General features: G+C 38.6%; 1 protein-coding gene across 4 annotated transcripts in view; it reads right to left on the bottom strand.

The window, feature by feature from the left end:
* The window catches only part of abcf1 (ATP binding cassette subfamily F member 1), a 27,091-nt gene extending 15,057 nt beyond the window's left edge, over nt 1-12,034 (bottom strand). Inside the window, exons 1-10 of one of the 4 annotated variants that reach the window (XM_014969614.2) lie at nt 11,826-12,034; nt 10,338-10,384; nt 10,165-10,242; nt 9,710-9,833; nt 9,591-9,622; nt 9,111-9,197; nt 8,781-8,873; nt 8,606-8,704; nt 7,346-7,468; nt 7,053-7,153 (exon numbers count right to left, since the gene is read on the bottom strand). In XM_014969614.2, the coding sequence (XP_014825100.2) occupies nt 7,053-7,153; nt 7,346-7,468; nt 8,606-8,704; nt 8,781-8,873; nt 9,111-9,197; nt 9,591-9,622; nt 9,710-9,833; nt 10,165-10,242; nt 10,338-10,384; nt 11,826-11,886 (845 nt within the window). In that variant the 5' untranslated portion in view covers nt 11,887-12,034. The remainder of the gene's footprint in view (nt 1-7,052; nt 7,154-7,345; nt 7,469-8,605; nt 8,705-8,780; nt 8,874-9,110; nt 9,198-9,590; nt 9,623-9,709; nt 9,834-10,164; nt 10,243-10,337; nt 10,385-11,825) is intronic. The other 3 variants (XM_014969615.2, XM_014969617.2, XM_014969618.2) reach the window with 3 other exon arrangements.

Here is a 12,034-nt window from a genome sequence, read left to right as displayed (position 1 = left end):
AGCTAAGAATACAGCAAATGTGGCAATTTTGGTCCCCAATCAAACTGAGTCTACTAGAATAATAATTACAATGTGAATAATTACAATATCAATGAAATATTTTATTTTACTGTACTAATAAACTTATCTGTGAATTTGAACTTTTTAAATTTGAAAATACCCTAAGACATTAAAATGAATTAAAGCCGCAAGCAGTGTTCGAGGCCCTCACAGCGAAGCGCACTGAAGGCCTATTGGCGACCGCGGGGTTTCCAGCACCACCATGCTCTCGCCACCGCCGACGCTCTCGCGCAGTTTCCGCACCCGTCCGCCAGGCGACACACACCGATGTCTTCCTCAGTGCTCCCCGATGACGCACAACCCCAGTAGAACAGATTTGCAATTTAAAACTATTGGGCTCTTTAGTGGCTAACAAAGGTCAAGCCTAACAAGTTTACTGTAAATAAGATGAGGCATGTAAGATTTAGAGCAGTCTTCCTTCCATCAGAAAGAAAGACTGCTCTAACTGCTCTAATAAGTTCCTTCCAACAGGTGACTTCCTGTTGGAAGGGGATGGGGCTAAAGTGATGTCACCAACTGACCATTTGAATGTGATGAGCTCTGCTCTGTGATGATACCAATGAAGTTTGATGCAGCTGGGAGCTTCTATGGGGAATTTATAGACCAGGGGTGTCAAACTCAATTTCACCGAGGGCCACTTCAGCATATTGGCCACCCTCAACGGGCCACATTGACGGTACAAATCAGGAGTGCCCAGGTGCAGTCCTCTAGACTGCAACTTTTAGATGCATCCCTGCTAAAACACACCCCAGACAAAAGGTTGACTTCCCTCATTAGCAGCAACTCAGTTCTGTAGAGCCTTATAATGAGTAAATGATCCAGGTGTGTTAGAGAAGGAACACATCTAAAGTTGCAGATGGTAGCTCTGGAAAACTAGACTTGGGCACCCCTAGCATAAAATGTATGAAAATACAATGTTAAAAATAAATTGAACACCTCATATTGTTAAATAACGCTTTGGAGCTTCTGGTTAGGAAGCGCATTTGAAACCTTTGGTTGAAATGGAGCGTTAAATTCAAGTCTCCATTACAGACCAGAGAAAACTAAAGAGAATGCAACTTTGTGTTAATCCATTTGAGGAGCCGGTAGTTTATCTGGAGGAAATAAATGACGATGCAAAAGTTAATTAGACTAACATGCGCTCAACCACTGCGGAAGCGGCTCCGCCGCTGCAAAGAATTAAAAACAGCTGGAAGTAACTCATCCAGAAGATTTAAGAAATGGACCCTTGGTGCACGTTACCCAGGAGAGTGGCGTTCTGGAGGAGCTGCAGACGTAACATCTGTCCGTTTCGGAGAAGCGAAACCACGCAAAAAAAAAAAAAAAATCCAGGTGTTATGCGCAGGGTAAAACACTCACAGAGTTCAGATGATCTGTTTGGATCAGACAGATCCAACTGACTGATGAATTAGCGCAGATTTTTCTGCAGATGGGAACCAGGAGGAAGTGCGTTCAGACCCCAGCGGGTGAAGTGATGCTAATTTAAGTGAAGTCGCTTAATTTAATTTATTAAAAGTTATTGGAGTGGTTTTTGTGACTAAGAGAAAAATGTAGATACATTTATCTGCTTAATTTGTGATGGGATCTGGATTCACGGTGAATATTAACTAAACCGCATAAAATGCGACTAAATAGCTGATGTTAATATGATTGTAATTTCACGGGTAAAAATAGTACAGGACCGATTTTTTTTATGTTGTCGGTCAAGATAACGGATAACAAAAAAAGTCTAGCGCGACCTGCCGCCCTGACACCAACTCACACACATCTTCATTCACAGTCTTACTTGTAAATCGATTTTTCTTTTCTTGGACGTTTTGATGTTAGCTTGTCGAAGTCTCAGTTTTATTCGCTGGGAAAATCAATAAGCAGCTTGAGGTGACTCTGCTGCTCTCTAGTGGCGAGAAACCATAATGTTGGCTGGTAACAATCGGAATGCATTGTGGGAGATGTAGTTTGTAGTCAATTCGTGCTCAAAACCTATTTTTAAGTCAGTCATGGGCCTATAAAACGCTCGGGGGGCCACATAAAATGACATGGCGGGCCACATGTGGCCCGCGGGCCTTGAGTTTGACACATGTGTTATAGACCCTTTTCACATGACGTCACACAACCTCCGTTTTGGCTCGAAGTTGTGTATCCTTAGTTCCGGTGTACATAGTAAGTAACGATAAAGTTGTCTATTTCATATATGTAAAATGGACACATATATATCTATGTATATCTATATAGAGACATATATATAGAAAGAGAGATTTAGATATTTATATATATATATATATATATATATATATATATATATATATATATATATATATATATATATATATATATATATATCTGACAGCATATGTTGATCAGACAGAACACCGGAGCATGGAGTTTACACAGTCTCTAAAACATTTGCCTAAAATAAGATTTGAAGATAGATCACGATTTGAAAACCAATTTTCTCTGACAATAAAATCTAAATTAGACAAAGGCTAGAAATTCTTCACCGAACAATACCTGTTTGACTATGAAGGTAGGTATTTTTGTTTTGCGTAACCGTTAGCTTAGCATTAGTGAATTTTGTTAGCTAGCTAACTACGTGACATAACTGTTCCTTAACCAGAACTTTTTACTGTTTTTGAACTATGACGTTTTAGGCTCTAATCTTGATCATATTCTTAAATTATAGACTGGAGTTGCCACTCATCCCATAAAATAGGGGTTTGTTTGTTATAAGCAGAGATGTCCGGTGCCGCCGCTGCTTTGTAATGCCTTCCTCTAATCGGACCACTTTTTCCGGTAACGAATAATCTAACGAGCTCGTATTTCAAATCCAGTAATCAGATTAAAGTTATTTTTATGTCCTTTATTTTCCATTAATACAGAAAATGAACCTCTAAACGTTACATCACTGACAGGCGGCGGTGTATATGTTTCCTAACTGTGGCTAAAGCTGCTGCTAGCTGGTTTACTCATGATCGGAGGCTTGTTGGAGAATGGTAAATTGACAATGACTAATAACGGTTATCTAACACGTAAACACTGTTTTATAAAACATAGAAAGTGAACCTTTAAACGTTACAGCACTGACAGAGAGTATATTTTTTCCTAAATGTGGCTAAAGCTGCTGCTAGGTGGTTTACTCTCCGATCGGAGGCTGTTTATTTTATACACAGTTAGAGAATGGTGAATTTACAATGAGTAATAACAGCTATCTAACACTTAAATGCTGTTATTATTAAACTTACCTTTTATTATATCCTTAACATTATGAGAATGCGGGAATTTTTCAGCTTGGTTCCCAAGGCAAAATCACACCGGAAGTAAAGATACCCAGGTTTGAGTTATGGCGGCCATTGTCTGACGTCACTGTGAAAAGGGTCTATTCCATCCTGATGTTCCACGGCAAATGGCCAGATTTGAGGCTTGGCCACGCCCACATGCTCTGACATAGGAAAATTCCTTTGATAACTTTTGACCTTCAATGCCTCAATATTCTCCTGACTGAGTTTGAAGCCTGGATCTCAAAAGCTGTAGGACAAGTTCACTCAGATACGATGTCAATAAAATAGACAAAATGGAGGCTTTGATCCAAAATGGCTGACTTCCCGTTGGTTTAGACCATGGCTCCAAGAGACTTTTTTGTATGTCCTGACAAGATACACATGTGTACCAAGTTTAATAATTGTAGGTCAAAGCGTGGCTTGGGGGCAGATTTTTAAAAATATTCTAGGGGCCGCTGTGGAGGAATTTGGAAACGCCCACCAAATATTGGACTGCATTCCTGTCTGTGGGTGGACACGGATCGATCTCAGTGAGTTTGGTGGAGCTGGGAACTAATGAGGAGAAGTTATTCCACCTTGATATTTCATGGCAAATGGCCATATCCGAGTTCGCTCAGATACGTCAATAAAATTGACATGATGGCGGCTTTGATCCAAAATGGCCGACTTCCTGTTGGGGTTGGACCATGGCTCTCAGAGACTTTTTTGTAGGTCCTGAGAATATATACATGTGTACCAAGTTTCATAATTCTGGGATGAAGCATGGCTTGTGGCTGATTTTTTAAAAATATTCTAGGGGGTGCTGTGGAGGAATTAGGCCATGCCCACCAAGTATTGCACTGGATTCCTGTCGGGGGGTGGACAAAGATCGATCCCAGTGAGTTTGGTGCAGCTGGGCCAAAACATGTGGAATCTAGAGCCAAACATATGGCAGCGGCGTGACCTGTGACTTCACCGTGCTGCCACGGCCACACCCTCCACTGAAAACTCTGGGCGCTTTAAAGGAAGTGAGTCCAACTTGTTATCTGTCATCTGACTCAAGATCATCTTGATTAGGTCAAGCGAGCCAGAAATGGAGCTTTTCAAGTACGAAAAGTCACTTTCTGTTCTCAGGGGGCAGGGCTTAGTTAAGGTCAGACTATGACGACATAGGATCGTCAGGCATCCAGCCAGGACCCCTCATGCAAAGTTTGGTGCCAATTGAGCTTTTTATGTGAAAGTTATAGCGTTTCGTTTGTTTTGGCGCCACTCTGCCATGCTCCCTGAACATATACGAAAAGTAAAATTTTTTTGATAACTCTTAAAGCCCCATGCCTTAACTGCATTCTGACCAAGAATGAAGCCGATAGGTCGAAATCTCTAGGAGTTCGTCAAAGTTCCACATGAGTAAAAATGAAAAATGACCAAAATTTGACCTTTGGCCCAAAATGGCCGCCTCCCTGTGCATTTTAGAGATTACCTCCAAGAGATTTTTTTTCTTGATTTGGGGGGATGTACCTACGTACCGAGTTTCAGATCTCTACGACCTACGGTTTCTCCCAACTCACTTTAAAGGGTGCTGTAGAACAGTATGGCCACACCCGCTTGCGATTCCACTGGAATCTGAAAATGTTCCTCCGGGGAAAATTTTGGGTCAAGTTTGGTGAGTTTTTGAATATGTTAAAGGCCCCATAAAGTGGCAGAAAAATAAAAACAAAAAGAAGAAGAAATCCTGCGATTTCAACAGGCCTTCGCCAGCGCTTCGCTGCTTGGGCCTAATAAAAAAACAAGGCCAATAAAATAAAATACTCTATGTTGTAGCTAAAATTTCCCATTTGTAGGGACAGAAATCTGAAAATTTCCTCTTAATATAATGACGCTAAATGTCCCTCTGCACCAGCTCCAGCTTCTGGGGGCCCTGGTGGGGTCCCACCACAAAGCCAATTCCATGCTCCAACAGAACACAGAAAGCTCATGAGACAACACATCACCATGGCAACATGACAACAATGCTTTTACTATGTTGGGATTTAGAGTAGGTCTTGTTTCAAATTCAAAAATACTTTATCCCAAAGGGAAATTAAATTTTTTTATTCCTGGGCTCATACCATGTCAACAGCAACAAGTTGCAACTTTACTCTGTTGTTTAACTAAAAGTTACTTGATTCTTCAACTTTTATTAGTCTGTTTAATAAAATCCTATTTTAGGTAAGCATAATGTTGACTATTAAAATTCACACACACACACGCACACACACAACACCGAATCTGATATTTTAGCAAATATTAGAGAATGTTATATGGCAGGGGTGCCCAAACTTTTTGAGAGCAAGATCTACTTTTTCTCTCACCAGCCGCCTGAGATCTACCTCATGACACAAAGACATAAAAATTGCAAATTAAACTCTATTGACTTATTTTATATGTGAATATGCATCAGTTGTAGCAGAAATAATAAAGTGACAGAAAACCTGATGCAGTTTCTTCCTCAGTGAGATTCTGACACTGGGAGCAGGTTACTGGTTTCTCAGTCAGAAGCTGGTTGCAAACCTGAGGCCAGCAGGTGTCAGTCAGTCATGGTAGATCTAAAATTTGGTTTGATGACCTCAATATGAGAAACTAACCAAAGAGCCCAGAAAAGGTAAAGGCAAATCTTCAGAAGTCGGGATATAATTAATTTAATTTCACATAATTATCGCGGTAGAATTTGTTAAAACTTAATGAAATATATTTGTCCTATTTTATGTTTGTTGTGACGTATACTCACGAGGTAATTAGTCCAAGTTTGTTGTTTATTGAATGTTCAGAAACTGCAGCGGGTGTGATGAGCTACAGCAAAGGTAAACAAAGGTAAAACAACCCGAACAGGTGATCAACTCTAAACCACTGCTACCTTTTTACTTTCTGTCTCTTTGTTGTTTAGCACACCCGTTGCCGTGGTAAACGCCTGCGCCCGCAAGCCGAGCAAAGATTATGTTAAAAACACAACATTCAGTCCGTTACAATATCAGGTTTCCAGGCTTGATATTTATTCCTTGATTATTAAAAAGCCTCTCATGAACACAGCGGTGGTTGAGTAGCTAATTTAAACTCCTGCTCGTCTGTCGGTCTTTGAATCGCCTTTTTTTTTTTCTGAATTGCGCAACACCTTGTTCAAACAATAATTACTGATTTTAACACATCTCGTTGATTTTTTTATAATTATTCTTTTTTTAATGAAGTTACAAACGTTTAGGATCTTAGTGAATATTTTTGATAAGCCCGTCAGAAGAGGAAGTGCTGCTCTCAGCACCTTGGTGGCGTTCAGATTGTCATCTGTCAAGATCGACTCAAAACCTTCCGCGATCGACATATTGGGCACCCCTGTTATATGGGTTTTTAAAAAGTGGTGGACTGATTGCATTTTCCTGGCCAACGCCAATCATTAAAAAGTCTCACCTTGAGGTGAGGCTACAAATGTTAAACTGTATGGTATTTGTTTACTTAGCATGTATACTTATACAAACAAATTGATTTAAGTAGAAAAATTCTAATCCAATACCGGTTTCTTCAGAAATCATCAAATACACCAACAAAAAGATTAATAGCTTATATCAAGTATATACTACAAAACTCAATAACAGTACAATTCTTTAACATGTTTGGCCACTGATTGACAATAAAATAACATTTTCTATTCTAATGATCAGAATTTCTATCTATTTTTTCACATCAAATAGCAGGAAATAAAGTATTTACCCATTTGGTCCAACTAAACCATATCTTCTTCCTGCTACAATCAGAAGGTCAGCATTGACAAAAAGCTCCTTGCCATGAGCAGATATGCTGAACTTCTCCAGCTGAAAGACACACAACAATCTTCCACAATTGCTTCTGCTGTACACACAAGTTTAGCGTGCAAAAAAACTGGTAGGAATTTGAGAATAGACTACAATTACCCTTCAGAAATTTCTTTGGTCTTAGTTGTCTTGTGTTTTTTGAAAAGTACAAGAGAAAACTAAGTCAACAAGTTTCTAAGGTCAACATGTTACCTTAATATCTGAGGCATTCTCCAGCATTGCCTGCCGGGAGGACAGCTCAGCCTGAGATACGGAGAAATCTCCTTCCAACGCGTTTTGAGCTCGGACACTTGCCACCTGACGCTCATATTCCATCTGGACAAGCACATTAACACAAATATGGAAATTGCAGGTTTCTAATTGCAGGTGTTATGCCGAGAATTACATGCTATTGCTTAACTAAATTTAAACAAAATTTAGTAAAGCAATAGAAGCTTGATACAAAAATAAAACCACATGAAAATGGTCAATGTTGTCATTTAGTGATTTTTGAATGAAATTGTTGAAATTTGACAGTAAATAAGGTAGAAATCTCTTTGGAGATGTTTTGAAACAGTGATATGAAAAAGTACCTTCTGATTTGTTTTTTGTTTTTTTTGCATGTTTGTCATACTTTAGTGTTTCAGAACATCAAGCCAATTTAAATATTAGTCATAGATAATAGAAGAAAAAACAAAATGAGGAAATATTCATATGCATTTAACTTGATTTAATTATGTTGGTTAAATTTAAAAAAATTACATCAAACTCACATCTGTTAGGGCTGCAAACAGTTTTCCTAACTGCTAAGTGTAGCATTCAAATCACTTAGTTATTGCATTATAATCAGATGTGCCTTACATGGGTCTGATTATTTGTTGTTCTTCGTCACAACTAGTACACATTACTAAAAAAGGCTGACCTTTCTGTTAGGAAAATTTGTTAAAAAAAAAAACAAGCTAGACAGAAACAGTTACACTGGCAGGTCAGAGCATTCTTACAAACAAAGACACTGATCTTGGTTATATGCACTTCCTATGCCCTTTGCACAGACAGATGGTGGGTGTTTTTGCGACCCTGCAAAAAGCACCTAGAACCATCGGTTCTCCATCTTTGCAGACAGTCCTGGTCTCCTACAGGAAATGAACTAATGAACTTAATATAAATGCTGCAATGTGTATGTTTTGGTTCATAAGGTCAAGGGGCAACAGAAGGGTAAATGATCAGTATTATCAATAAATAATGGTAGTGAACAAACATATTTTCAACACTTTCTTAAATCTAAAAAGTTAAATATAAATTATTCTGTCAAAAAAAAATCCTATCTGTAGTTCCTGCACCTCCTTTTTTTTTATAAACATAACTCTTCTGAGGTGTACTCTTCTGAGGTGATTGAGCATCTGCACCTTAAATAACCTTTAGCTACAATAGATATATATTTGGAGTAAAAGAAAGGTGATGTATAGTAATTACCTGTTTTTTTTTCTTCTTTTTCTCCTTTTTACTCAGGTGAGCAAATGGGTCATCTGCTGCCTCCTTGGCCTGTTGTGCAATGACATCCTCAGCGCTCTGCTGGTAACACCAGAGAAACACACAATCACACACAGAACAAGGCAGGTGGCAGAGGAGCTGTGGAGGCACAGCATACCATCATACTGTCACTTCCTTCATCATCTTCCTCATTGTCATCCTTATTAGCAGCTGTGTTCCGTTGTTGCTCAGCTGCTTTTCCCTTTCCTTTCTGTAGAGTTCAATTGTAACACAAAGATACGTAAAGAGAGACTTTTTTTGTTCTTTTTGTTTACAATAGGCAGTCCAAGTCCTTCATTGTGACACTGGAGAGGTGAAGAGGCATGTTAATCATGACAACCTCACAGCAACCACAGCCTTCTCAGGCTGAATGTTGCCAGCCCCTGGAAAGCCCTAACTCTCTAAGAGAACTTCAACTCACACTTATGTTTCAGCTCTAGTAATGTACCTTCACTACAGGGTTATTGTCATCTTCATCCAGATCTGGTTCATCATCACTCTGTCCTTGGCTGAGAGCAGCAAAGATGTTTCCAGTCTAGAAAACACCAGAGAGACATATCAGGACAATGCCATACACTGCAAAGGAAGCCACACAGATACACACACACACATTTACGTGGCTATCTTTGTGGGGGCTTTCCTAACCCTTCCATTCATTTCTACAGCCTAAACCTTACCCTTATAATAGCCCTAATCATTACATACCTAACACTAACCCTAACCAAAATTCAATTCACACCTTAGTCCTAAATCTGACCCCTGACCCAAAACAGTGTTTCCCCTTGTGGGGACCAGGCTTCGGTCCCCACAAGGAGCAGTGGGTCCCCACAATGTAGTGTCAGGAAAATGGTCACACACGGCAGAGGAAATCACACACACACACACTCACTCCATAGGAAACAACACACACTGTTCCTAAGAGACAAACCGTTTTCTTGTTTCCTTTGCTGGATGTGATGCCTGTGGAAACAAAGGAAAGTAAAGCAAATATATGTTTAGTTGAGAGAAGGTAGCCACCCTGATGGGAATCAGAGGAAAACATCATACCTGGTTCATCTTCCTCATCACTTCCTTGCACTGAGAGATTTTTCAAGGTCAGCCTGACATCCTCTTCATCTTTCTCACCCATATCCACACCTTTTCCTTTTTGTCGTTCTTTTTTTTTCTGGGGCTAAAGAGTAGTTCCAAAAATTATACATTGTGAATATTCAGACAGTAAACACCAGGGGGTGCTGTTTGCCTCAGTAATGGTGACAGAGAAACCACTGTTCATCAGCACTGTTAGCTTGACCAGCCTGGTTCTTTAGTAGCTGGTGATCAGACAGCACTGAGGTATGCTAACTATTACAGATGGAAGTGAGAATGGCTCATCTAGATTAAAAAAACAAAGCATTTTCTTAATCACAAAAAAAAAACACGTTTCCAGTTGTCCTGGACACCATACCCTCCCTTTGCCACACATAATTACATTGTTTTGTGTTCCAGTTAATTCAGTTAATTACCTGTTTTGTTTGATTGTCTTTCCCAGCAGCCTCATTGACCTTCTCAGGCTTGCTTTCAGTTGAGAGCTCTTCAAAAAACTGGAAAAACATTCACAACACAGTAAATGAGATACAGTTCATTTTCAAAGCAGAAGATCTACTATGAGATTTTTGAGGAATAAAGATCAACTTACACTCTTTTTCCCCTTTTTGTCTTTCTTTCCTTTTTTAACTGTTTTTTCTGTGGGACGATTTGAGATAAAATTACACTCTTAAAAATTCAAGAGATCAGAGAATCCACTTATAGTTGCCAAAATTTCACAGTGGTCATCAGTCTGCTCCATCAGGCTGATGAACGTAGTTGTGTTGTCTTTATTTTTAGTCTCACATACTAAAATGGATGGCAGTCATATGAAGTTACATGAAATTCAATATAACCAAGGGCTCAAGGAAAAATACTGTCATAAAATCCATAAAAGCAGCAAACCGAAAGGAACTATGAATCTTTTTGACTTTTTTAACATGTGAACTGAAACTTTTTGCAATACTGGAACTGGAAGACATTTAAAATACTCAAAATAAATCAACAAGCCTTCAGGTTGGGTATTCAAAGAAAGTTCTTTGTAGTCCTAGAAATAACAATAATAAATATACAAGTAGAAATAAATAAATAAATAAATAATGATTTATGTGAATAAAACGACCAGAAAAAACAGAAAAAAAGTCTTCAGAAGTATAAAAATATGATATTTGTGTGTGTGTGTGTGTGTGTGTGTGTGTGTGTGTACGTGGTGTTTTGGGGGAGGTATAAGCAAAGTACTGAAGATCTAACTATAAGACGTCTGCATAATGTAATGCGGTTTTAGCTAGTTAGTTACTTAAATATTTGTTTTGTAAGAATGTATCCTCCCCATTTAAATTAAATTCTATTCTATCTTCATAATTTGTAAAAAGCATTTATCTCCAACTTTGACACAGGGCAACACAGATGTACTCATGACAGTCAACATTACACACACTGTGAGGGTAATTTAAAGTAAAATGACATTTCTGTTTGGGACTGCGGGAAGAAGCTGGAGTACCCAGAAAGAACCCATGGATACAGGGGTAGAAGATACAAACTGAACACAGAATTTCTGTCTTAAGAGAATGTATTATGTATGTATTATATTCCCAATATATCTTTACCCTCAAAATTACAGCTTTAGGCTTTCTGATGATGTGTTGATGATAAACTCATCAACACATAGCAAAGCCAGTGTCATAATCGCAATGTTATATATATATATATATATATATATATATATATATATATATATATATATATATATATATATATATATATATATTCATTGGAATGAATGATAGTCGAGTGTACTATCCTAAGGTTTTGTCTGTTGAGGAAAGAGTTATACAATATTTTTATAGTAGTAGTAGAGTTTTAAGACAGAATAAATTATCAGCATTTAAATCATCTTAACTGAACTTTGGCCAAAAGTTACAAGAAAGCATATCCGGTATAGGAGTTAGAACGGTCGTTTTAAAACTGCTTGTCTGCTGACAGGAATGACAGTCTGCTACTACCAGTGATTAATAAATCAACTGAGTTTTCTTTGACTCGCATCTTGCTAGCTGGAATGCTATATATCCTTTACCCAACTTCACACAGTCAGTTTTCTCACCTGCCCCTGGAGCGACATCAGTGTCCACCCATTGTGTTTCTTCTTTCGCTTTTTTAGGCATTTTATTAATTTAACTGCGAATTTTCCTAAGTATGACGTTGCTTTAATTTCTATCAAATAGACTCAGCTAGTCTCACATGTACTGCGGCCTGATAACCCAATGATGCAATATCAGGTCGCCAAACGCAGTCGGCGGAAACACATAACCT

Source organism: Poecilia mexicana, unplaced genomic scaffold (assembly GCF_051168715.1).
Source record: "Poecilia mexicana isolate PSO_F unplaced genomic scaffold, ASM5116871v1 scaffold_11, whole genome shotgun sequence".
Classification (NCBI taxonomy): Eukaryota; Metazoa; Chordata; class Actinopteri; order Cyprinodontiformes; family Poeciliidae; genus Poecilia; species Poecilia mexicana.
Note: the sequence above shows the minus strand (reverse complement) of the source record. Positions and strands in the feature narration are given on the sequence as shown.